The 24561-nt window shown below is 42.8% G+C and overlaps 2 protein-coding genes across 3 annotated transcripts; both read left to right on the forward strand.

Annotated features, from left to right (window-relative positions):
* The first annotated feature begins 381 nt into the window (after positions 1-381).
* Positions 382-14040, forward strand: map4k6 (mitogen-activated protein kinase kinase kinase kinase 6). 2 transcript variants are annotated; one of them, XM_028982748.1, is made up of 32 exons: positions 382-549; positions 1545-1602; positions 2007-2097; positions 2182-2246; positions 2368-2423; positions 2881-2928; positions 3221-3263; positions 3439-3511; positions 4404-4535; positions 4805-4867; positions 5497-5578; positions 5937-6047; positions 6188-6266; positions 7731-7789; positions 8036-8082; positions 8215-8253; positions 8421-8454; positions 8611-8887; positions 9035-9132; positions 9256-9297; positions 9397-9481; positions 9975-10054; positions 10484-10544; positions 10754-10877; positions 10961-11019; positions 11109-11212; positions 11320-11494; positions 12079-12147; positions 12652-12738; positions 12838-12908; positions 13016-13071; positions 13161-14040. In XM_028982748.1, the coding sequence occupies exons 1-32, from the start codon at positions 457-459 to the stop codon at positions 13246-13248; spliced, it is 2649 nt and encodes an 882-aa protein (XP_028838581.1). In that variant the 5' UTR covers positions 382-456; the 3' UTR covers positions 13249-14040. The 2 variants fall into 2 exon arrangements, with proteins under 2 accessions (XP_028838581.1, XP_028838582.1); XM_028982749.1 differs by having other exon boundaries at positions 9475-9481.
* Positions 14041-14239: 199 nt separating this feature from the next.
* Positions 14240-24522, forward strand: stk26 (serine/threonine protein kinase 26). Its single transcript, XM_028984349.1, has 11 exons — positions 14240-14675; positions 18905-19135; positions 20085-20141; positions 20507-20615; positions 20784-20941; positions 21150-21335; positions 21442-21587; positions 21695-21791; positions 21885-21947; positions 22040-22161; positions 22290-24522. Exons 1-11 carry the CDS (start codon positions 14634-14636, stop codon positions 22303-22305), a joined length of 1227 nt encoding a protein of 408 aa, XP_028840182.1. The 5' UTR covers positions 14240-14633; the 3' UTR covers positions 22306-24522.
* The last annotated feature ends 39 nt before the right edge of the window (positions 24523-24561 follow it).

Raw genomic sequence — 24561 nt, forward strand, 5'->3', positions numbered from 1 at the left:
TTGATGCCTTCAGTGAGAATCTACCAACGTAAATGGTCATGAAAAAAAAAAAAAAAAAAACTCATTGAATGAGGTGTGTCCAAACTTTTGGACTCTACTGTATTTTCAACAATGCGTTTCACTGTTTCTCTGCTGATGAAATGCCATTAAACCTGTTACAACACTGTCACAATGCTCTGCTGTACAACAATACAGTATTGTTATAGATATGCTGCTCATAATAATAAAAAAAAAAAAACAATACAATTTTTTTTCCATCCGCTCTGAATTATCGTGGCTGTTTTTGTGTGTTTTTACTGGTAAATGTTTTTTGGGGAGGGTGGGGTGTCGGCACTCGGCCCGTCGCTCCCCCCGCTTCTCTCTTCCTCCTTCTGACGGAGGAGCGGCGCTTTCCTGCCCGCGGCTCGCTGCCGCCAGGACCTCGGCCCGAGCTGCCATTTTCCCGCAGCAGCAGCGATGGATGCGGTCGGCGTCTCGTTCACCGACCCGCGGGACGAATACGAGCTGATCCACCGGATCGGGAGCGGCACGTACGGCGACGTCTTCAAGGTACGTGCAACTCTGCCACAGCAGGAACGAGACGATGGGCGCATCCCAAATGCACTTCATACGAAACCGCGCGTTTAATGCCACTGCAACGTGTCAACTTTCTATTATTGGTCCCATTTCTTGCCAGTGAGCGTGAGGAGGAAGATCAGCAGCAGGTTGCAGCACCCACGAGCAGGGCGTGCATTCAACCTGCATTAAATGCGACGAGTGTGAATGACTAGTGGGTTGACATGTAAAAGTGCGTGTGTGAGTGAGTGTGCTATAAACTGTCGGGAATTTCTGCTCACAAATGAAATAATTAGTGTACTTGAGCACAAACGGTATGTTTTCAAGCGAGAGTTACCACCCATGTGACTACTCTGGGCTGAAATGACACCCATCACCGGATGTCATTCGGGTACTACAGGAAAGAAAACAGGAAACAAATGCAGGGCTTGCAAAAAAAAAAAAAAAGGGGGGGGGTCAGTTTTATTTTTTCAGTAACTATTGGCTGGTGTTGTTACCATGGCGACAGGAGACAAGCTTCAAAGATGCCACTGATCGCCTGTCTGCAGACGAGTTGCTGAGCGAGTGCCTCGGTTTAGGAAGGAAGACGTCCCTGTTACCCACCTCGTGGGTCATGTGTCCCGCCTCGTTCATTTTTAGATGAAAATCTTCCATTTTCAATTTTATATCTGCTGCGCGGTACCGTCCTTATCCCGAGATTGATGTCAGCATCCAGGCCGCAGGAGCTCACATATGGCAGCCGAATCCTCAGCTTCCTCTGATCAGCCAGCATAAAGCCTTTGGGCAGTAATCCTTTTAATTTCTCTGGTATTTACCAAGGGAAATGAAAGCACATGCAGATTAGTGTCGAAACAACAAAAAGGCCATTCAGTGCAGAGTTCAAGCAGCATTGTACAGTGTATTTGAGTATATTCAGTATATATGAGTATGTATGTGTACACATTCAATGACATACGAGTAAAAATGCTTTTCTGTCATTGTGTACGTAGGCTCGCAGCATCAAGTCGTCTGTCACCACAGCTATCAAAGTTATCAAACTTGATGCTGGTAAGTAAGTAAAAAAAAAAAAACTTTACAGAAGTTCAGTGTTTATGGGGAAGTGTTGAATAGAATACGCAGAAAGACAAACGACCACTTTTTAAGTTTCATTATATTCTGAATGATAGGGGAGAGCATGATATTGTTTTTGAAAGCTCAGATATTGTGTCTTCTTCTAGACAGTGTTGTAAAATGTTATTTCAGGCTTGCTCTGCACCTTCTCTTTTTTGGTTGGTCTTTGTCAAGCAGTGTCTTTTTTTTTTAATGAGCTGTAGTGAGTGTAACCATTCATAGACAGTTGAAATCTGAACTGAAATCCACATCATTGCATTACAGCATCTATTGTGGGGTTTCATAGAGGTTATTTGTATCAGGACACTGGTGTACAGTTTGGTTTGGTTTTTTCCTCTCAGGTGAAGATCTATCATCCATTGAGCAGGAGATCACAATGATGAAGGAATGCAAACACCAGAACATTGTGGGCTATTTCGGCAGCTATCACTGGTCGGTGTGAATTGGTTATTCTTTTTTTGTTATATGAACGTGCTTGTTTTACAGAATCCAGTGAAACTATCTCTCATCTGACAGGAACAATAAGCTCTGGATTTGCATGGAGTTCTGTGGAGGAGGGTCTCTGCAAGACATATACCACGGTATTCTTGACCATTTCTGACTGTGCCAGGGCTGAGCTGCTTGTGTATGGAGTGATAATCATGGATAAAATGTTCTGCTGCAAACACCGTGATGTGTTATAGCGAAATGTGTGTCTTGCAGTGACCGGCCCCCTGACAGAGAAACAAATAGCATACATGTGCAGGGAGACGCTACAGGTGAGCAGTTTTCTGCTTACATTCTTCCACTCACATAGTAACATACTGAGCCAGATTATTGTAGACGTAGCACTCGGGCAGCGTCTGCTAATGTAACATCAGGTATATACATATGAATACTGTTTAAGACACCCTGAAATAATTCCTAAGTTGGAGGATGATTGACAGCCCTCATACATCCTATTTCTTCATTCTGGACAGTTTTAATTATGGGCATGTCTCCTCCCCACCTTCATGGGGCATCGGCAGGCATCACAGACATGATCTCTCTAATACAGACCAGGTCCATCCCTGGACCCAAACATTCAGAATCATCAGCTCTGTTATTCTAGCATTCTGACCTTTGTATTAGTGAACTTCACATATATAGCTTTCCTGACCATACCGGTTCACACACAGCACCTACCCAAAGTGTGCTTGCTTAAAATAATTAATTGTCCTTATCTTTTTGTTGAAGGGGCTCCATCACCTCCACCAGATGGGGAAAATGCACAGGGATATTAAAGTACAGTGCCATTTATTCCCTTACTCACCTGCTTAGTGAACTCACTGAAAGGTTATTTTTCAGCAGTTGTCCAGATTATGGAACTCATTCTGTCTATATATATATATGTGTGTGTGTGTGTGTGTGTGTGTGTGTGCATGTGCATACAGGCTTACTGTACATGTGTGTGTGCGTGAGTGAGTGTGTGTGTGTGTTTGCATACAGGCTTACTGTACATGTGTGTGCGTGTGCATGTGTGTTCGTGTCTGCCTGTCTTCATGTGCTCATTATGTCACTTCTGGTCTCCCTTCAGGGTGCCAACATCCTTCTCACTGAACGAGGAGATGTCAAACTAGGTCAGTTCGGACACACACATTCAAATACTCCACACATGCATATATAAGAATATTTAAAACATTTAAATATATCAACACACATGTAAAATCTTTCACTCACAGTCATGACTGTTCTAAACCCGCATATTTATATTTGCCCTAACACACATCATTGTGTCATCAACTTCCCCTTCAGCGGATTTTGGAGTGGCTGCCGAGATCAGCACCTCGGTTTCCAAGAGGAAATCCTTCATTGGAACACCCTACTGGTGAGAGCTGACAGCTTTACAGAACTGATATTAACCACACTGACCACACCTATTCACTCACCAACACCAAGTACTCAAATCCTGCATACAGGTCACTGTAGAGTGAAGAGGGCTGCGAAAACCATTATGAAAATACTCATGTTGTAAATCTTATGTGAATATAAAATATGTAGCTCCCAATAAAACACACCGGTGTTAATTTATTGTAGTTACATGCGAATATTGAATGTAAAAAGGTACCAAGGTTACAGAGAAAATAAAAATGAGAAGAAAGAGTAAAGAGGGAGAAGAGAACACAAGGCATGCTCCCGTGATGTCCATCCTTACACAATACACCATTAATGTTACAATAAAATAAAAGCACAATAAAAAATAATTCCATTAAATAATAAAAAGAATAATGGACAGAAAGAAAATTGCTTAAGAACCGAAAGTGGCTTGTGCATACTTTTTGGAGTATTTACTAGATATTCTTCCAGAGATCTATGTCAGTAAAGTGCACCTGTCTCCTAATTTGAGCCCAGTGGCGTAATACTCTGATACTAGATTATAACAGTGAGTGACTGCATTTGCATGCCAGTGTTCCTTGTTCTCAGCAGGCGTATACAGTAGGAAGCGAAAGCCGGCTGCATGCCTGCTCTCTGTGGGAAACAAAAGCCCCATTGAACACACTCTCTGGTGATTAACACACTCAGAGGATTATCAGACAGCAGAGGCATGTGTGCAATTTTATAGACTGGGTGTTCATGCAGATTTCACAGCTGTTCTGTCTGTTTTTTCATTGGGTTCTGATTCTGAAAGTGAAATAAAAAGAGCTGTGCAGCTGGTTGGCACATATGGTAGTCATGAGCATGTTCTGGGCACGTAAGCATTGATTTAAACTCTCCTGCAGGATGGCACCAGAGGTAGCTGCAGTGGAGAAGAAAGGTGGCTATAACCAGCTGTGTGACATCTGGTCTGTGGGCATCACTGCAATCGAGCTGGCGGAGCTGCAGCCACCAATGTTTGACCTGCACCCAATGAGGTGAGCTTTTAAAAAAGACCTGTGGGATCAGCCTGTATGAACACACATCTGTTGCTAACCTCAGGACATGAGTACAACGTCAGAAACTCGTAAAATTGGTGTTTAGTGCTGCTGGTTTACTTTATAGTCCCATTGAGACACCAAGTTTTAGGAGTCACAGTCTGACCTTGGAGAGATGAGCAGATTTTGACTAGATATAGCTGCTGTGAATGAGTGAAGGGTGTTGATGTGTCTCTACACCCTGCTGACATGTCTCTACACCCCTCCAGGGCTCTTGTGCTCATGAGCAAAAGCAGTTTCCAGCCTCCAAAGCTCAAAGAGAAAAGCCAATGGTAACCAGCCTCACCATCACCACACAGATGACATATTGTTTTATATAGATATATAGATAGTTCATAAGGTTTTAAGTCATTTAGAAATGTCCTAGATTATGGAATAAAAAAAATACAAATAAACAAAAAACATCTGCTGATAGACTGAGAAGGCTAGTTTATTCGCTTCTTTAATCAGTGCAACTGTTTTTGGCTGTACTATGATTATTGAAAAGGTCTTTCTCATAATTAATAAGGCTTTTAAAGTGACACACTTGGGTTATCAAACTCAGTATTCCATTAGAACTCAAGACCAATTGTTGCTGATCAGTTTCCTTTGTACATGTATTACGTGTATTCCACTCATTAATAGTAATTTCCAACCACCATAGTCATTTACAATGAACAATGTCTGGACTGGAGTTTTGACCCATCTGTTGTCTTTTAATGTACCATACAGTTGTGTACTATCAAAAGCAAGGACATTTCTCAACTATTGAACTGCAGCGATATATACGCATGTACATCTGTGCACTATATGTGTGTCTAGTTACAAACTACACTGTATATTTGTATATGAGGCTATTATGACAGCAAATGATGTCTGTGGTGAAGAGGGACACTGAGGAGACTTTATTATTCTGTTCCAGGTCAGCTGATTTTCACAGCTTTGTAAAAGTGTCACTCACCAAGAACCCTCGCCGGAGGCCCACAGCTGAGAAACTGTTGCAGGTAAAACTGTTACTGCTTCAGCAGCTAGACTGGCATCACATCAAAACGCTTCGTGTAATGATACTTCTGACCACAAAGTCACTAAACCCCACTTACAACCATTGTGTCCCTGAGCAAGACACTTTTCCCTGAGTTGCTCCAGGGGGGACTGTCCCTGTAACTACTGATTGTAAGTGGATTTGCATCGCTTAAATGCTGTGAATCTAAATGTATTTTACTGTTAGCTTACTTTTACATTAGCTTACTTAGAAAAGCCTAGGGGAAAATAATTATACAGGTGAGTGGAAGTTTGTTATTGAGGTATTTCAATGTTGCAGTGGCATGTGGTGAACTTTGACCTCTGCCTTCTTCTTCTCAGCACTCATTTGTGACTCAGCAACTGAGAAAAACACTTGGCGAAGAGCTGATTGATCTGGCCAACAGCCCTGACCTGCATTCCCCTCTTGGCATGGATGAAAGTGACCTAGAGGTGTTTGATTGATTGAACTTTTTGTGCTTGTGTTAGCTCCTCTTTGTTTTTACAGTACATGTTTGTGAATGTACATCAGAATGCACATACACACATTCATGGTGTCTATGAATGCTCATTGTTTGGTGTGATGTGTGCAGACATGTAGTGCCTTCCCCGATAAGATCCAGTCACTAGTGAGACATCTTCCAGCTCATGGAACCCAGTCTGAGGAACAATGTGAGTCCAGCACACAAACCTACCTACACACGAACACTCTGTCATGCTGTACATTTTTCCATCTGCCTCTCTCTCATTACTACACACATTCATGTCAATAATTTATCCAGTTAATGTAATTTATTTCCATTAGTTGTGCGTTAACATAACTGCAGTGGTGAAATTATTCTAAATACATGTAAAATGTAAGATGTAAAAGGAGCAACACTGTGAGCACTAGAGGTGTGAATAAATGCGGATGCAATACCTGCGTAATTTGCGAGACCTCGACATTGACTCCTGGTGGTAAGGAGCACAAACTCCAGATTACAAATTTTTTTTATTGCATGAAAGCAGTAACGTTTGGTACATGTAATGTCCCCGTCTCATGTACGAGCGATTACCGACATTTACCCTGGTGTGGTGGAACTGAGGTGCTGTAGGCATAATAAATAGAGAGCATGATGGAAACCCCAGCAGCGGAGTGAGATTATCTTTCTTCCCGGTGGGCCTCCTTTCTGCATGCTTCAACAGTTTCCTCCATTACACGACCCAAACCCGTCACACGCCTGGTTCAGACGTCTGTGGCATCAGTTGAACACGGATTGAACACAGACCATTGCTCACTGGAGAAAATCTAAAGTGGCGTTAAGACCGAACGCTGCACTTGCTGCACTCAGCACAAAAAACATGTGTCGTTTTCTAAGCTCATGGAAAATCGTGTAAAAATGTCATGTTGACTGTTCAGATCAACTTTTGCTCCATTCCCGCTTTGTGTGTGTGTGTCTCGAAGTGGCAGAAAGAACACCAGATCGCTTAGGTTCTATTGGTCATGCAAAAATAAGTCACAGCGCGCAGCAGTCCAACTTCAACTAATTTCAGCTTTGGTGTCAGAACAAGTCTGCCGAGTGCCACGCCACACAGCTTGAAACCCCTACCCGAAGTGGCACTGTACTCAGATCAGGCAGCCACAGTCACTATCAGCACTTCTTTCCAATGAGAATGTTTATGCCGCTGCCAGAAAATCACCAAGAAGCGTCATTAAGATATAATCGATTATGTTCTGCACTTCATCAATGCAATGTCGCCCATGTCTGCATCGCGATGCATCGATTATAAAATGATTCTTAATGTCATAAGGATCATTCTGAATTGAATCCAAATGCCGATACTATCAACAGAATGCTACGCTCATTCTGTTCATATAATGGTAAGTACTTGGGTGTGTACTTTAGGTGTAATTTTTCAAAAGGAGAGTTAAGGAGTTAAAGCCCTGACTAATCTGGGCTCTACAACTCAAGCATTCAATTGCTGTGGCTTAGTCGTTGCCACGACAACAACAGAGCACTCGGGGGGCCACTCAGTTTCTATCAGTCTGGTCTCAGACCCCACTCCAGTTAAATGAAAGAAAGCTGTGTTTCTGTTCTGAATAGATGGTATAAAAGTACAGTCACTATTGGAATTCTGTGTGTGTCTCTCCCCTAGTTGATAATGTGAAACTTGGACCCCCCAAGAGGAAAGAGACAGATCCCTGTCCTGACCTGGTGAGTAGGTTTGATACAATGCTGATACGTGCAGCCAATCACTGGTGGTAGCCTAGTGGGTAACACACTCGCCTATAAACCAGAAGACCCAGGTTCAAATCCCACTTACTACTAAGGGGATTGGGGACTGTCCCTGTAGCTACTGAAGTCGCTCTGGATAAGGCCGTCTGATAAATGCTCTAAATGTAAAATGAACCTGTAATATGAATGTAAATTAACTATGTTTTATGCACATGATTTTCACAGGGCTCCTATGAGGAGTGGAACAGTATTGGAAATGAGACAGATTCTCCGTAAGATCCCTGTACAGAAATAATGACTTGTCAATCATGAATAAACAAGCTGTATTAGCTCAGGATATATTAACATTTGTGTATTATCAGTAAACTAGAATAGTAATAAGTGTGTTTCTGATCTTCCTTCAGGAGTTTATTGGAGAGTGTTGAGGAGGCACTTCTTAAGAGGTGATTTAATAGCTGCATTATTTGGATTTAATGTAATTACAGTGTATATCCTTGTACTTAGTCACAGAGGGTTAGTATTAAAGTTTGATAAGTGAAATTTCTCAATGCGTGTTTCTTGTTATATGAAAACCTGCTGATGATAATTCATTTTGTATGTCCCATTATAGAAGTCTGACCATTAAGAAGGCGCCCTCTAGTGAGGTGAGTGAATATGACGGCTTGGAACAAATACATCTAGTGAGGACATGAGCTGGATTATAAAACCTATAGCAGTGTTCAGATGAGCAAACTATTTAAAAAATGTGTGTTACTTTTCTCTAAACAAAAATTAATTACATTTTGTGTCAAATGCTGCAGGACCCCCCCACATCCGACGATGAGGATAAGTTTGGAACAGTAAAGAGGCGGGCTGTTCTCTCCCAGCCCTCAACTCCTGCCCCCCCTGTCATGCCATGCCATGCCTCCACCCCTGTTATCTCCAAAACCCAGGGAGACGGTCCCTCCCCACCCTCAGACAAGCACTCATCCCAGCTCAGTGGCTCCACCCTCTGTGACCTCTCTTTCCTCACCGGTTCATTGCTGTTCTCAGACTCTCCACTTTCCACTGACTCTCTCTTCTCATCACCTACTGAAGGTACGGAGCTACAAATACATATTAAACTACAGTATTAAGTAGAGTCAGTGGGCCACTGTGATTGTTTTCTATAGAACTGGATAACTTAACTGTGTTAAGAATGAAGACAAATTGTAGGTTTCTGCAATAACCCACATGTCCTCCTAGAGGGTGAGGGTGCTGTGGAGGGCAACCTCAGAGAAAGTGGCAGGGAAGATGCAGTTTCATCTGAATGGAGCACGCTTCGAAGAAAAACAGAGGACTCTGTGCGTGAGATGCAAATAAAGAGTGTAATAATTATCAAATAAATATTAAAGGTTGAAGGTCATTTGGACTGCAGTGTTAGTACAGCATATGAGTAAATGACTCATTTTTTTTTTGTTCTTAAGAGGTCTAATTGCCATGGACTTCCACCAACACCCCAAGTGCATGTGAGTCCCTGGCTGAACATATTACTACAAATGTCACAATATCATACACAACATGTGCTTAAAACGAACAACATTTTTTTATGGATATATGTTTTGTAGATGGGGGCGTGTTTTTCTAAAGTTTTTAATGGTTGTCCCTTGAAAACCCACTGCGCTGTCACATGGGTGTGGCCAAAGACTAAAGGTAAGCTGGCACAACAATGCTGCTGTATATTATTATCCCTCTATGTGCCCTAATTTTACTGCACAAAAGCAAACTCAAGCACTCCGTCAACTAAGGTGAGAACATGTAAAGGACATACTCTAGAGCATACTCTAGAGCATACTCAAGAGCGAGTTATTTTTTTCTAATAGGACGACAAGTGCAGCGTATGTCATAATCTGTACTAGGGATATGAAAATGTTGAATTTATTTAGGAACGTGATTCAAATTAGGTTTGCACAAAGAAAAACACACCTAGAGCCCAATATATATTTTTATGCTTTGCATAAAACAATGAACATGTGGAGGTATCAACACTGTATGAGACTGAATTGTTTAAAAAGTCACTGAAGGTCACTGAGAGACAAAAGGTATAATTTAGTCAAGCTATTTTTCTGCTCCACACTCATTCGCTTTTTATGTAATTTGGCAGCCAAAAGCTTCAGCCAGCTAAACTTAGATACTCCTCCCACAGATCATTACCTCATCCTGGGAGCTGAAGAGGGCATCTACACCCTCAACCTCAATGAGTTGCACGAGGACACCATGGAGAAGGTAGCGCTCACATAACATGTCATGCATGTGATGCACAGGAATGCCTATATTTGCACTAGTGCACCTAAAGAAACTGAATATCACCAGAAATGTGTTTGTGTAATTAATTTAACCCTTCTGCACCAACCAGAAGTGCTTTTTTTTTTCAGAAACTAGCCAATATTTTTTAAAGTCTGATTTCACCTACCTAAATCATTACTTGAATAAATAAATATCTGTAAAAATGTCTAGTGACTGCAGGCATTGTGTTGATGATTGCATTTATATCCATGTAAATAACCATTAACTGCAATATTGCCAACAAAACATTCCTATAAACAACATTATGACACCATGAGCCGCGCCCTGTAGGGCAGGGTGTTAACCTGTGTAATGAAGTTCTGGTTAGTGGAGTGTATGAGTGTGTAAACAGCTTTCTTCTTCTTAAAGCTGCTTCCTCAGAGGTGCACGTGGCTCTATGTGATGAACAACATTCTCATGTCTGTTGCAGGTAAGGCTGCTGGTATCAAGCGATCACTCTCATTTACTGTCACTACATCATCACCTATATTGGTCACCACCACTCATACACACATCAGAGTTTAAAAAGATGGCGTGATTTCTCCTTAATTATTTATGAGGTTCTATGTAAATTATGTAAATCACAACGTTGACTTGTAAATCACTCTCCGAGTATTCTGTCTTTTCATTGATCCATAGGGAAATCCTCCCAGCTGTCCTCGCACAGTCTCACAGCGCTTTTTGATCACCGTAGTAACATGCAGAAGAGACAGGGACACCTGTCAATCAATGCACACCGACTGAGCACCAGGATCAACTCCAGGTCAGAGGCTGTGTGTTGTCGTGTGCGAATGTGAATGCAGACACCAAATGTACTTAATCCTGTACTCTGGTCCTGGCCTACAGGAAATATGCCATGTCAGTGAAGATACCAGACACCAAAGGATGCAGAGGCTGTCGTGTTGGTAGGGGACGCTGCCCTCTCCCAAAATGTAATGTCCCTCCATCTGTAAAAATCACAAAAAAAAAAGGCATCTCTCCATCTGCCTCTCAGTGCGTAACCCATACACAGACAGCACGTTTTTATGTGGATTCATCCCCTCTGGCCTGTTTCTGCTGCTCTGGTATGAGCCGCTGCAGAAGTTTATGTTGTTAAAGGTCGGTGAGGTTCACTAAAACAATTACATATGTAATACATAATTCCTTATTTAATTAGTTGAATGGTCAGTTCCATTCTTCCATCTGTCATCTGTCCTTGTCTGCAGCATGTGACTGTGAGTTTGCCGGAGTTTTTGCCCATCTTCGAGCTGCTGGTGTTGGACCAGGCCGAGTTACCAGGTGTGTGTGTAGGGGTCAGAGGTCACACTACATCTGAGCACACCAATGACCAGCTGCAGTTTGACATCATTCACCTGGACGACACACCTTGGGAACAGCCAGGTACGCACCCTGAAGCACATTCGATTTCGACTCTCATAGTAAGTGAAGTGGTATGGGGGTGGAGGTGGCCTAGTGGGTAACACATTCGCCTATGAACCAGAAGACCCAGGTTTAAATCCCACTTACTACCATTGTGTCCCTGAGCAAGACACTTAACTTAACAGGGGACTGTCCCTGTAACTACTGATTGTAAGTAGCTCTGGATAAGGGCGTCTGATAAATGCCATAAATGTAAGTGTAAGTGAAGTGATTGTCACATGTGATACACAGCAGCACAGTGAAATTTGTCCTCTGCATTTATCTGAGTGAGCAGTGGGCAGCCATGACAGGCGCCCGGGGAGCAGTGTGTGGGGACGGTGCTTTGCTCAGTGGCACCTCAGTGGCACCTTGGTGGATTGGGATTCGAACTGGCAACCTTCTGATTACGGGGCCGCTTCCTTAACCGCTAGGCCACCACTGCCCCGGCCTAGTAATAATGTACTCTCATTAATTATGCATCATGCATAGCATTTTTTTCTTATGTCAATCAAAGTATCAGAGCAGCACCGAACTATCAGCATTAAATGACTGTAGTTTTTTTTCAGATGGTGAAACCCTGAGCGTTAAGCAGGTTACTCAGCTGGACAGAGACACCGTCTTGATCGCACTGGGAAGTGAGTGCAGTTTATTGCTGCTTTGTTTGGGCAGAAACAGAATCTCCAGTAGGACTGGATGGCTCATGAACATTACAATACCAAAGTGCCAAAGAAGCCCAGCAGAGATGAAGCTGGAACGGAGAGCTATCGCAAGGCTTTAAGCAACCAGCTGCTATCAGTTTGTTACCAGAATGGAGTGTTGGAGAGCTGATATGGTCATTTTTAGCACCCTTTATCAGTTCCCCTGTCGCTGAAGAATGAATGGTCAGCATTGCCGGCAGCCAAATGTCACATCCTGTTTACATGTGCAGCACACATACTCTGAACAGAGATTAACATAGTGAAGTTAATTTCATGAAGTTTGATCACCACAGCAAACGCCTCGTATCTGTGCCCAGAGACTCTTATGATAAATATTCTTGGTGTTATGTTGCTAACATGTGGGCTAATGCTGCATGGAAAAGTTCTGTACTTCCTCATCCCGGGCGATTTGTAGACTCACATGGTGACTGTGCCCCTTAGGTGAGGTAAAGGTGGTGAAACTCCAGGGCTGTACCAGTAAAAACGTGACCTCACGGATGACCTTTGACTTCTGCATAGAGACCCTGGGTAAGGGAGTCTCACATCCTTTACTTTAGGAACTTGAAACAGAGAAACGATAAATGTAAATGAGATCCTGTTGTTTTGCTGGTGGTGCCGTGTCTTCAGTGTCTTTGGAGGACAGCGTTCTCGCGTTCTGGAAACACGGCCTGCGGGGACGGCGCCTCGGCAGCAGCGAGGTAACATCTGGGCGGCTAATGTGACACCCAATGGCGAGGAACAGAAACCCGTCTTCTTATTGTAAAAATGAAAACGGATGTTATTATGAGATCTATGTTTTTCACAGGTCACTCAGGAGATTACAGATGAGAGCCGCATTTTTCACGTTTTAGGAAAAAATAGGTATATGACTCTCACTGAGGCTGTAACATAAGTGTGACCAGATGTACCAGATTCGTTATTCCACATCAGTGTTGTTTTTCTCGCTGCAGGGACATTATTTTGCAGAGCACACCTACAGATGACCCGTCGGCTTTCAGCAACTTGTACATCCTGACGGGACACGAGAGCAGCTACTAAGAAGTCAGAAGAAGTGACATATTTTCTGTGTCTTCTCTGATGTCCTATCTCCCGGGAAAATGTGCACAACCCACCACCTCCCAACCTAAAGGTGGTTTGCAGTTATGGAACTGAGAGACTCAAGACTTTGTCGGTGATTAGTGCCTGTGAGAGTTAGCATGTGAAGCTAACGTTCTGTCTCTATATAATGGAACTTGTAAACCTTTCCGTATTGGTCAACTGGGGTGGCTCGCGGGTCAGCACCGTAAACTGCGATGCAGCAGCGGAATGTGTGTTTGTGTGTAGTTCCGTACCTGTGGGATTAGCATTCTTCTTACAAATGTACATTTTTTAAAAAATGTTATCAGAGGTTTATCGGTTTGTACTGTGTATTAGTAATTATTTATATAGAATGTGAGTTTTTTTTTTTATTTATGATACCAAACAGGCTGTCTGTGTGTGTGTGTGTGTGTGTGTGTGTGACAGAGAGTTAGGGGAACAAGAATTTCCTCTTTTTGCTCTATGACCTCATTTGTCATTGGGGTAGACTAGCCAGCCATGACATCACTGCCCAGTGTGGACACTAGGCTCTCCCAAACACGTTCATACAACATTCCCTTTGTTTTATGAATGGAGTCCCGCTCTGTCCATGGAAGGAATCCCTGGCTGCGCCTTATTCAAAAGAAGATGGAACAACTGCACTATTCGTATCAAAGGACGGCATTTTATTATGAAACAAACATGATCACAAGCACAACGTCTGAGGATGGAAAAGCAATGAAAATGTGAATTAAATAAAATGTTTAAAGAGTGCTGTGTGGTATTTTTTTTTAATTAAAAAAAATAGTTACAGGAAGATGTGACATTTTTTTAAACGAGTTGAAGAGATTTCTGGCACAAGTGTGACACGCAAGAAGTTGAACGGCACATGCGCCTTTCCACGGCGACCGTGCTGGGCCGGTAGGTGTAGCCCCGCGCATGCGCAGTACAGTTCCACGGGAGGCGCAGTAGCTCCACCCAACCGCGCCACCGAGCAGAAAACAAGTCCGCGGCCCGAACATGGCGGCCGCGCCGCGCTCGCAAAACTTCGCCGAACTTCTCCTGTAGGCTCCGCGGGGCATGCGGCGCCGCTCCGAGCGGGTGTCGGCGGGCTCTCCGGCTGTTTCGGGATCGGCGGCGGGGCCGACGGCGTCCGCGGCCATGGGGGTGTAGAGGAACACCGGCGAGTATCGGCGGCGTTACCTGCGGAGTTGGGAAAGTGCTGCCGGAGGCGTCTGGACGCCCCCCAACTTCAGGAGTTTTTAGTATTTTTCTCCAAACTATTGTTTTTTTTTCCTGTAGCGTCGGAAATTCGCGCTGAGTCCTCCGGGCTGAGTGGAGAGGAGAGCGGTGGGAGGGGGGGCAGCATGGCGCACTCACCCGGAGCCCTGCAGGTTCCCGGGATGCAGGTGAGCTGGCGGAGGCCCGGAGCTCCGGCTCCTACCGACCGAGCGAGCGACTCTCACCCAGCTCCATTACTGCTTGACGTTTACAACCGGGCAACTACGCGCCATTCTCACTCGGCAGCTCCTCCGGTTCCTCGGCGCTCTGCTCGTATGTAAACACGCTGTTGGCGGCTCAGCAACTATTGGGGCGGAAGCGCAATATTTCCAACCGATTATTAATTTATTAGGTACCGCACAAAACATGAAGCTGAACCACTGCGAGGTGATTTCTTGCTCTTTTATTTGTATAAGTAACAAGATGTAGTACAACCGTCAGATGAGACCATGACTGATAAAAGTAAGTGAAGAAATATATATTAGAGAAATTATTTTTAGTTATGTAGAAATGTAATAGAATATCGATCGATGCCGCCGTAGTCCTTAGAACACCGGAGCTTCTAGTAAAAAAAAAAAAAAAATATTTAGTATGAATTTTTAGTATCATAAAACTTTTTTTAAATATATATATATATAAGATTAACATGTATTCTGTGATATGATCACTTTCAGCTTGATATGAGTTTGTACGCAGCGGTTTTTTACTTTTTGCCAGTTTTAGTGACCTGTAGAGCTAGAAACGTGATGAATGGGAAACGGCCAAAGCGTGACCTCAGAGTGCAGAAAGGACGATGCTTTATGATAACAGCTTGTAGTTTTTTTTTTGTTTTGTTTTTTTGTTTTTTTTTAATAGTAAAGAGAAATGCACACACCGGTTTGACAGCCTTGCCCTTGTGTCTGGATCATTTAGTTAAAATGCCTGTTATCGTTTGATTGGCTCAAAAGTTTGCTCAAAGGTGTGCTTTGAATAACAAATTGCTGGATCACATGGTGGCCAGTCCCTGGCCACTTGCCTTTGTTGCTTTTGCATAATGCAGAATTAAAACACAAAGTAATCCAGGTGCTTCCATGTCGTCCATGGAAGTGCGGCCAAAAATCCTGTCATCGTTGCTGCTGTTTTGAGGAACTTGAGGCATTTCTTCGATGTCACAATAATCCTGGTTCGTTATGTAATGAACAGGGAGCCGGCATAGTGCATTATCGCCATTAGGTAGCAAAAAAAAAGTTCAGGCGAAATTATTCAAAGTAATTTATTTTTTAGTTAAAATTTTATGTGAACAAATATGTGAAGCTCCACCTCCTGCCAGGTTATATGTATATGTAAATATATTTTCGCTACCACTGTTGAAATATTCCAGACCTGCGCAGTGACAGATCGGCAGAAGTAGAAGTGTCTGTGCACGAAGCCTGCCAGACTGCATAGCACGGTATAATGACAGAGGCGTGTCCTGGTTTCAGTCGCGTTGTTCGATGAGGATGTGTTGCGTTATGCTGTGCCTGCCTTGTGTCTTGCTTAAGTCCCCATTATGTGGAAACTGTGAAAATTTAAACATTTCCTCCTTTTTTTTTTTTTTTTTTTTCTTTTGCTGTTTAGCCAGACTTTGTGAAGGTCACATTTTCACGTGTACATCTCATCCTGTGTTATGTGGTATAATATTTACCAAGGTCCAGCGTCTGAGCTGAACGGGCTCATTGTGTTGGCCGATTGCTGCGGGTACGGAAGCAGCCAGGAGTGTATTCGACTCGACGTGTGCTCAGGGCGTGGCGGCTCTATGCTAATAGCGATCCGCACCTGAGTCTGAAGACTATTCTAGAAAGTGTGTGTTTTTGCATGCACGAGTTCACTTCAATCCCCCAAATGTTGAGCTATACCTGTGAGCGGTCTTATTTTCTGGATGTTTACCTTCTGGCAGAGCCAAACCCGGAAACATAACCAGCCTACACAGATTGCACCTGCTCACACGAGCTTTTGCATTGTTTGAGTGTGATTTGCTGCTATATGTTTAATGAAACGCCTAGATGACCTCACCAATGATAAAAACTAATCTTGTTCACAATGAACATTCTTAAAACTTGCGGTAAAATGTCAGCCTGCAGCTTTATTGTGATCTAAGTCCGGTACAAGATGAACAGAACGTGGTTTTATTTAACTTTGTCGTCGTCAGTCAGTACATTTAGATAAAATTATGATAAAACTGACTTAAATATTTTAGTCCAGCTGAAATTCTACTTAATCGGACTTCTTAATGTCAGACTTGCACCAATAATGGAAGTTGTGCATCTCTTTTGTGAAGTACGTAAAGCATACCACTCCAAGTGGTACCAGCTTGCCGACTGTTCTGGACTGTGTCAAACATATTGGGACTGTATTTCAGTCAATAAATCAGATTCCCTCCTGTCCATGTACGCTGCCTGAAAGATAGTAGTCTGGTTAAAAGGCCAAGGTGAGCTAGAACCATAGCTCGGTTAATTAAACTGTGCATGAAAACGCAGTCGCGGACTCATGTGGTCTGTAGATTGTTCCGTGTATGACAAACCTACTGTAGAACAAATCAAATAGGTGCATTTAATGAAGACAAGCAACACGTGTTACAGGAGAATGTAAGCTACGAATGGTGGAATAAGGTGGAATAAGTGCAACCTGTAAAATAAGGCCTCTGTCCCTTTGTCCCCACTTTAATTTCACAGAGCACCTGTTAAGATCGTAAAGAACACACTAATGCTGACTTTGTTCACCAAAAATGTGTGTGCTTTTGTCTACAATTCCGAGAGGGATATTGCACAAAGTTAGACGCCATGCATGTAGTGCAAGTACGTAAGCGTGGACCACGTGTTGGGCAGGTGACTTCAGGCCTGCTCCTCTGACCAAAAAAGATCATACAAGTTCACGCTCGAGTAGAGAGGCAGGATGCAGCTTGTCTGCCTCGGCAGCACCTCACCACACACGCGTCACCGCCGCCGCAGCCGCCCTGAGGTTCGCTGGCACATGGGTGTTTATTACTGCTGGAACCACTCTTTGTTTTATACGTCATGCTGGCAGTTTCGGTCAAGTATTTGGGGCCGAGTATCTTGGTCCCAGCTGGCTTGACATCTGGAACCTGAGTGTGTCATTGGTTCTTGTCACTCTTAAATCCCTCCTTCTGGAATTGTAACATGCGTGGACTTTGTTAGATGAAATTTGGTCTTCTGTCCAGTGCAGTGGCATCCATGGAAGACTATTTAAAGTCATTGTTTTGTTATAATTTACAGAAGATTTTTCATTATCACTTGCCGGATCCCCCCCCCCACCACCACCTGCACAGTGACGGAAGAGCAGTAGGCAGATGGGGAGGGGCGGGACTGCAACAGGGTTAATACCAGCATGTCCCCTCTTTTCAGCTCTGTTACGGTGGTGCTTAATGGACACCATTGAGGGAAGTGTGTGTGTGTGTGTGTGTGTGTGTGTGTGTGTGTGTGTGTGTGTGTGTGTGTGTGTGTGTGTGTGTGTGTGTGTGTGTGTGATGGGAATCTGTATAGTAATGTTTACTTTATACAGTTCCATGCTTAGACCAGTCTCTTTGTACCAGAATACCTGACTTTTTTTTTTTTTTTTTTTTTTTTTTTATAGCAGTAGTGTGCAGAACTTTGCACAAAACATTACACATACTGTGGAAGTCAAACTATTGTCTTCATTTTTGTGTAGGAAGTATAGCTCTGGCTGAACCGAGAGGTTTGATGCGAGATTAGTCACAGAGCAGGTGGGAGCAGGTTCCTATGGTATTTAGGTTATGGCTCATTCACAGGTTGGCCAGCTACAGTGCTGATAACCTAGCTGCACGTGCGGCCGTGCTCCTTAGATTGGGTCAATGTACAAGGGGAATTAGGAGTTTGGAAAATGTCAGTCACCCTTCAGAAATAGTTACACAGGTTTGTTTCTCCGTTCCAGGATACAGATAACTGTCGAACTGTCCTTTTTTGTTTGTATGTAGAAGACCAGTAGGCATGAATCTGAGAGAATGAGCTGGTATCCTGGGGTGAGGAATCTCTGCAGTTTAATGAGGGTCTTGTGTGTGCAGCAGGGAACGAGTGAATTCACTAAAGCAGGGGTGCCAAACTCGTGGCAACTGTAGCACTGCAATATGGGATATGTAGTCTGTGTGTTATCAGTGCGTCTAATTGGTGGGCCATAATAATAGATCTATATCTATCTGTGTATGTGACAAATAAAAATTTGAAAATGATCTCACAGGATGTGACCGAGTTGTAAAGGATCTGAGAACTCATTTGTGCAAATCATGTGATGTCTTGTGCTGGTAATGTACCGTGAATCAGATGGGATCAGATTCTGATGCCTTTGTGGCCTGTAACCCCCACAGAATCCCAGGACTGACCCTGAAGAGCTATTCACCAAGCTGGAGCGCATTGGGAAGGGTTCATTCGGCGAGGTGTTCAAGGGCATTGACAACCGTACCCAGAACGTGGTGGCCATCAAAACCATTGACTTGGAGGAGGCAGAGGACGAGATTGAGGACATCCAGCAGGAGATCACTGTGCTGAGTCAATGCGACAGTCCCCATGTCACAAAGTACTACGGCTCCTACCTCAAGGTTCTTACTTTTTTTACAGGATATTTGTTATGATGAAGAGCAAAGTCATTTTAATTAAATGTGTTCTCCCTTATGAAATGGAGATGTATGCATTTGCATTTTACATTTTAATAATTATTTGTATATTTTCTTGATGTTAAGTGTGAGTGGGTTTCATTCAGCCTGGCTGAAAACAACATTGCTGTTGAGAACTGAATGCCTTTGAAATCCTTATGAAAACACAGTTTTTTTTTCCTTATGACATCACTGTTGTTGATTCTCAGTGAGAGCTACTTGATTACACAGTGAAAGACTGATTATAAATGAACAGTCATATCCTGACTTCCTGTGTGAATTCCTTTCCCACAAATCTGCGCGTTCCCACAGAGGCTCGTTTTGGGGGGGGGGGTCTCCACAAGTTCATTTTGAAAGTGCCCGGGTTTCATAACACAGTTTACACCCCGTGTACCCTACACCTGGTGAATACAGAGCATCCGTTTACTTTGAAGATCCTAAAATAAGTTGAAAGGCCTGAACCGTGTTAAATTCTGTAGGGTTTTCTAGCTGTATTAGCTGCGCTTTGTTACCTCACTGTCTGGAAAGCTGCAGAGGGGGCGTGTCACAGCAGAGAAATCTGCCGGCCGGTTATTGTTTTCGAGTTTTATGGCCTGGATATGCTGCCGATGGCTTTTAAAGGCTGTCGTCTCCCCTTGGGTTTGGAGGTCCAGAGCCTTTACAGAGTAAATATTTGAGAAATGCTCAGCATTCAGGGCTGTTTTTTGTTAAACGTTAGAGTGACTCATGGTAAGTGGCCATCTGAAAGGGTTGCATTTAGCATTGTCATTAACATTTTGTGCAGTGTAGGGTTAATGGAAAGCCTTTTCACAGCTGATCTCAGGGCTCTGTTACACTGTGTACTTGTATAGGAATATAATCATATAATCGTTATGTTTGTGTGTGTGTTTTTTAGGGTTCTAAGCTATGGATAATCATGGAATACCTGGGCGGTGGCTCAGCCCTAGACCTGGTAAGAAATGTGGGATGTCTGGTGTGTGTGTGTGTGTGTGTGTGTGTGTGTGTGTACACATACTAATCACTGCAAGCATATATTTGTTTTGAAATGCAAAAATCTAAAAACATAAAGCTCTGTCTGGGTATGTGGAAGCTAAATAAATGTGTGTGTTGAGGGGTGATTACACATGAACACACCCTGAATGCCACCATTGCTGAACTTTCTCTGAGGCCAGTCATTCTGTGGTCTGTTTAAAACAACATAGTGTGGGTCAATGGGTGTGGAACTAAGCCTGATGCATATTGTTAGTTATGAATGTAAAGTACATGTTGAACGTGTGTGTGTGTGTGTGTTGTGTGTGTGTGTTTGCTTGCTTGCAGCTGCGAGCAGGACCTTTTGATGAATGCCAAATAGCAACAATGCTGAAGGAGATTCTCAAAGGTCTGGACTACCTACATTCTGAAAAGAAAATCCACAGAGATATTAAAGGTGTGTGTTTTTTTTTTTTTTTTTTAACATTAACATTTTAGGTTACTCTTTTTACAGAATTATAGATTTTAATGTTTTTAATTATGTAAGTGGTGATTTGAGATTATGAAACAATAATTATCTCAACAAACAATTATTTCTGATCCCTGTCACTTGTTGCTTCCCCAGCGGCCAATGTGTTACTGTCTGAGTCTGGTGAGGTGAAGCTGGCTGACTTTGGTGTTGCGGGTCAGCTGACTGATACTCAGATTAAACGGGAGACGTTTGTGGGCACGCCATTTTGGATGGCACCGGAGGTCATACAGCAGTCTGCCTACGACTCAAAGGTGCAGCCCTTAAACACATTTATCTAGATAGCTGTTACATGCTTATATTAAATTTTTTAATATAAGAGAGAGGGATCAACAAAATGAGGGCATGTTCTTTTTACATATAAATCAACTTTTGTATATAGGTCAAGTATATATGTACAGGTCAAGTAATAGATTTTTACACACAGTTCATTACTTATGTGACCTCCTCTTGAACCCCCAGGCAGATATTTGGTCTTTAGGGATCACAGCAATTGAACTGGCTAAGGGAGAGCCTCCCAACTCGGACATGCACCCCATGCGTGTGCTTTTCCACATCCCCAAGAACACTCCCCCCACCCTCAATGGTGACTTTTCCAAGCCCTTCAAAGAATTTGTGGACTCTTGCCTGAACAAAGACCCGACATTTGTGAGTGTCTGCTGTGTTTTGGGGCTGTTCCCTACCATCAAACTAATCAGTACTGCTGTGACACACTTCACCTCAAGTTCATCACCCCCCGACCTTCTCTCCACAGAGGCCTGTAGCCCGGGAGCTGTTGAAGCACAAATTCATCACAAAGAATGCCAAGAAGACATCCTACCTTACCGAGCTGATCGACAGGCTGAAGAGGTGGAAGGCGGAAGGTCACAGTGATGGAGACTCCAGCTCTGACTCAGACTCGTGAGTGCATTAGGGGAAAATGTTCAGTCCCAACAAAGGATTACGATGTTGAGGGGACACACAAGCAGTAGCAGTTCCTCCATAACTTTAGCATCTGATTTCCACAGAGAGTCCAGCAACAAGGAGAACGACCCGTCCCACCCCGAGTGGTCCTTCACCACAGTCCGCAAGAAGAAACCAGACAAGAGTGCAGCCAATGGCACAGTGAGTGGGGCCACGCTTTTCTGATAGAGATGATATTTGTCATATAGATATAGAAAATGGTGCAAGTCTCTCTGGTGTGTGCTTCATTCTCAGGACCAGGACATTCATAAGAGATCTTCTAGCTTGTCGACTCTGATGGCACCAATATTCACAGAGGTCAGAGCTGAATCCATTATCTTCCTTTGATTGGGATTGTCTGCGCAGTATTACTACAGAGCTTTGTTTGTCACGGCATGTTTTTGTTGCAGCTGAAGCAGCAGCACAGGGCGAGTGTGTTGGACGACCTGGAGAAAAGTGTCAACCTGGCAGAGGACCTCTGTCCAGGCATCATTGACAGCATGGTCAACCACATACTGGAGAGGGTGCAAAGGTCAGTGTCTGTAGATGGAAGAACACACAAGTGACCATTAAGCTGTTTCATAGGGAATTGATGTCCATAGCCATTTAAAACAACACTTTAGCTGTTGGAGCAGTCATGTTTCGTGTTTCCTCACGCAGGTTTTCTGTGAGTTAAGGGATCGAGGACAGCTGTACCCCAAACACACAGCTGATGAAGTCTGAGCAGGGTGTCCCTGCCTGCCAGTCTCACACACATCCACACCCCTCATCCCCCACATCACATCCTGTCTCCTGGTCCCTCCTCAATCATGGAAAGTGACCTGATTCGGGATTCTTCTCAGATACCAAAACCAAAAGGAATTCCTCCTTTTTTTTTTTTTTTTTTTTTTGGGGGGGGGGTTTCCAAAGAACTTTATTTATTGTTTTCTTCTGTGTATAACTTTAGTTTCATAATATGTGGAGACACACAATATCCAGGCAGCACATAAAGTTATTAACATGGTGTAACAGTAGTAGTAAGATTTTGTTTTACCATAAATTCTGGATGGTCCAGTTTGGGCACCAGGATAAACTAGCATTGATATGTTAGCACTGTGTGTGTCTGGGTGTCATTTTTGTATGATTCTATTTCTAGCTTTAGTCTGAATCATATTTACACACTGTAGCATGGTACAAAAACTGCTGTAGGAGTGGAGTGTTTTTCACTATGTAGATCAATATAGATTAAATACCTCATCTCACATACAGAGTAATCCAATAGCATGTCAGGGTTGCTTTATATAAATACAGACAAATTTATGATTAACCCGAATAATAGTTTAAAAGCTTCCTTACTGGTGTATTCTAGCATTTGGCTCGAGGTCTCCCTGTCCGGTCAGAGTATCTCAGTAGTGTGAGACTGAAAAGATGGGAGGTTTTTCACATCTCTATGTAGTTCATTAGATTGGATTTTGGCTGTGGAGGTCCCTGCACCAAAGTGCCACCACCACAGTGACTGGCTGGGTCAGTTTTTAAACTCTTGTTTGATTTCTCCTACATCTGGCAAAAGACTTTATATATAAATATATTATTTTTGAGTGGATTGAGTGAATGAATGAAGATGCCACATATAGTCAAGGATTTGAGGCGTAGTGCATATTCAGTAGCTGTTTTGAAGGGGGCTTTATCTCTTCAATCATTAGCATGAGCAGATTTTCACAATGTGGTCTGTCCACATTAAGGACCCCGTTAACATGCAGTCTTAATCTGAAAATGAACATACAAGGATAATAGATGTCCTGCATTAGGTATGCCGACTTTCTACATTTATTTGGAGGTATATTCTCAAGTGTATATGCAATTTTGGTTGAGATGTAGATCTGTCCTGAGATGGTCTCATTTGCTTGTTTCTGAAGCTTGTATGTAGTCAGCTGGAACAGAGCAGTTTATGCCCGAGTTATTGAATGATGAGTACACTGTATGCAGGTCTGACAGTGCAAGATTGCGACGCGTTAAATCTGCATTCTAGCAAGTCCAGATACAGTGATGTATACTGGCGGCATCTTAAAGTGCAAATAAAGTCCAGGTTGCTCGGGACACCTGGCTTGTAACCATGATGACTCTCATCACAAGTGGCCTTGTTTTCTGCTCTGGGTCTGGTTGGGAGATTGTGCTCTTCTGAAGGATATGCACTATGCACACTTTGCTGATGGATGGGACTATTTTTTTAAAGCTTAATTCATTTTAGTTGCTAATTATCTTGTTTTTCAAAAGCCTTCGTCTCTGAGTGGACCTTGGAGGGTAAGGCTGTCATCTGGCTCTTTAGGGAAACATCACTGTGAAAGTGCTGTTACTGCATTAATATAACATAAAAAAACATTGGGGTCTTACTTGAGCTTGTGTAGGAGTAGTTTTTTTTTTTTTTTAGCATTTTAAGCAAGGGTAGTTTATTAAAATGGGTATTTTTGTGGTAGAATAACACTTTGAGAAGGGATCATTATGCCAAACTCCAAACAAATACGTGCCATCAGTGGTTGTGATCTGTATTCCTTTGGGCGATATAAAGTTCGCCAGCATCAACACCTTGCTGTGCATAAATATTTGTACTTCTGTTACTGATATTAGAAGTGTCACATGTTTTCTCAGAGCTTTAACAGACAACAAAATGTTGCCAGATTTGCTGGAGATTCTTAGTAATCTGATTTGTTTGTTAAATATTTTTTTATACTTTTAATATAAATTTGTAGATGCTGAAGTTTTGTAAAAAAAAAAAAAATTCCCCATCAGAGGTTTTATATGGTAAATATTACAACTCTTCTGCAACAAATTCCAGCGATGCTGTTTTCCCCTGTTTTTGCTGTAGCTGTTACAAAGAACTAGTTTGGTTTTGAGAAATAAAAATATAAATTATGAACTTTGTGTAATTGTCCTTGATTTGAATTATTTTAGTTAA

Source organism: Denticeps clupeoides, chromosome 6 (genome assembly GCF_900700375.1).
Source record: "Denticeps clupeoides chromosome 6, fDenClu1.1, whole genome shotgun sequence".
Classification (NCBI taxonomy): domain Eukaryota; kingdom Metazoa; phylum Chordata; class Actinopteri; order Clupeiformes; family Denticipitidae; genus Denticeps; species Denticeps clupeoides.

What these genes read in the sequence shown, in the direction of transcription:
- map4k6 (XM_028982748.1), top strand. Translation starts at nt 457, where the DNA reads ATGGATGCGGTCGGCGTCTCGTTCACCGACCCGCGGGACGAATACGAG. An exon ending in TTTGACCTGCACCCAATGAG is followed by an intron (nt 4,536 to 4,804) that starts GTGAGCTTTTAA and finishes ACACCCCTCCAG; the next exon opens with GGCTCTTGTGCTCATGAGCA. An exon ending in AGAAGGCGCCCTCTAGTGAG is followed by an intron (nt 8,455 to 8,610) that starts GTGAGTGAATAT and finishes CAAATGCTGCAG; the next exon opens with GACCCCCCCACATCCGACGA.
- stk26 (XM_028984349.1), top strand. Translation starts at nt 14,634, where the DNA reads ATGGCGCACTCACCCGGAGCCCTGCAGGTTCCCGGGATGCAG. An exon ending in TGCAGGTTCCCGGGATGCAG is followed by an intron (nt 14,676 to 18,904) that starts GTGAGCTGGCGG and finishes TAACCCCCACAG; the next exon opens with AATCCCAGGACTGACCCTGA. An exon ending in GTGGCTCAGCCCTAGACCTG is followed by an intron (nt 20,142 to 20,506) that starts GTAAGAAATGTG and finishes GCTTGCTTGCAG; the next exon opens with CTGCGAGCAGGACCTTTTGA.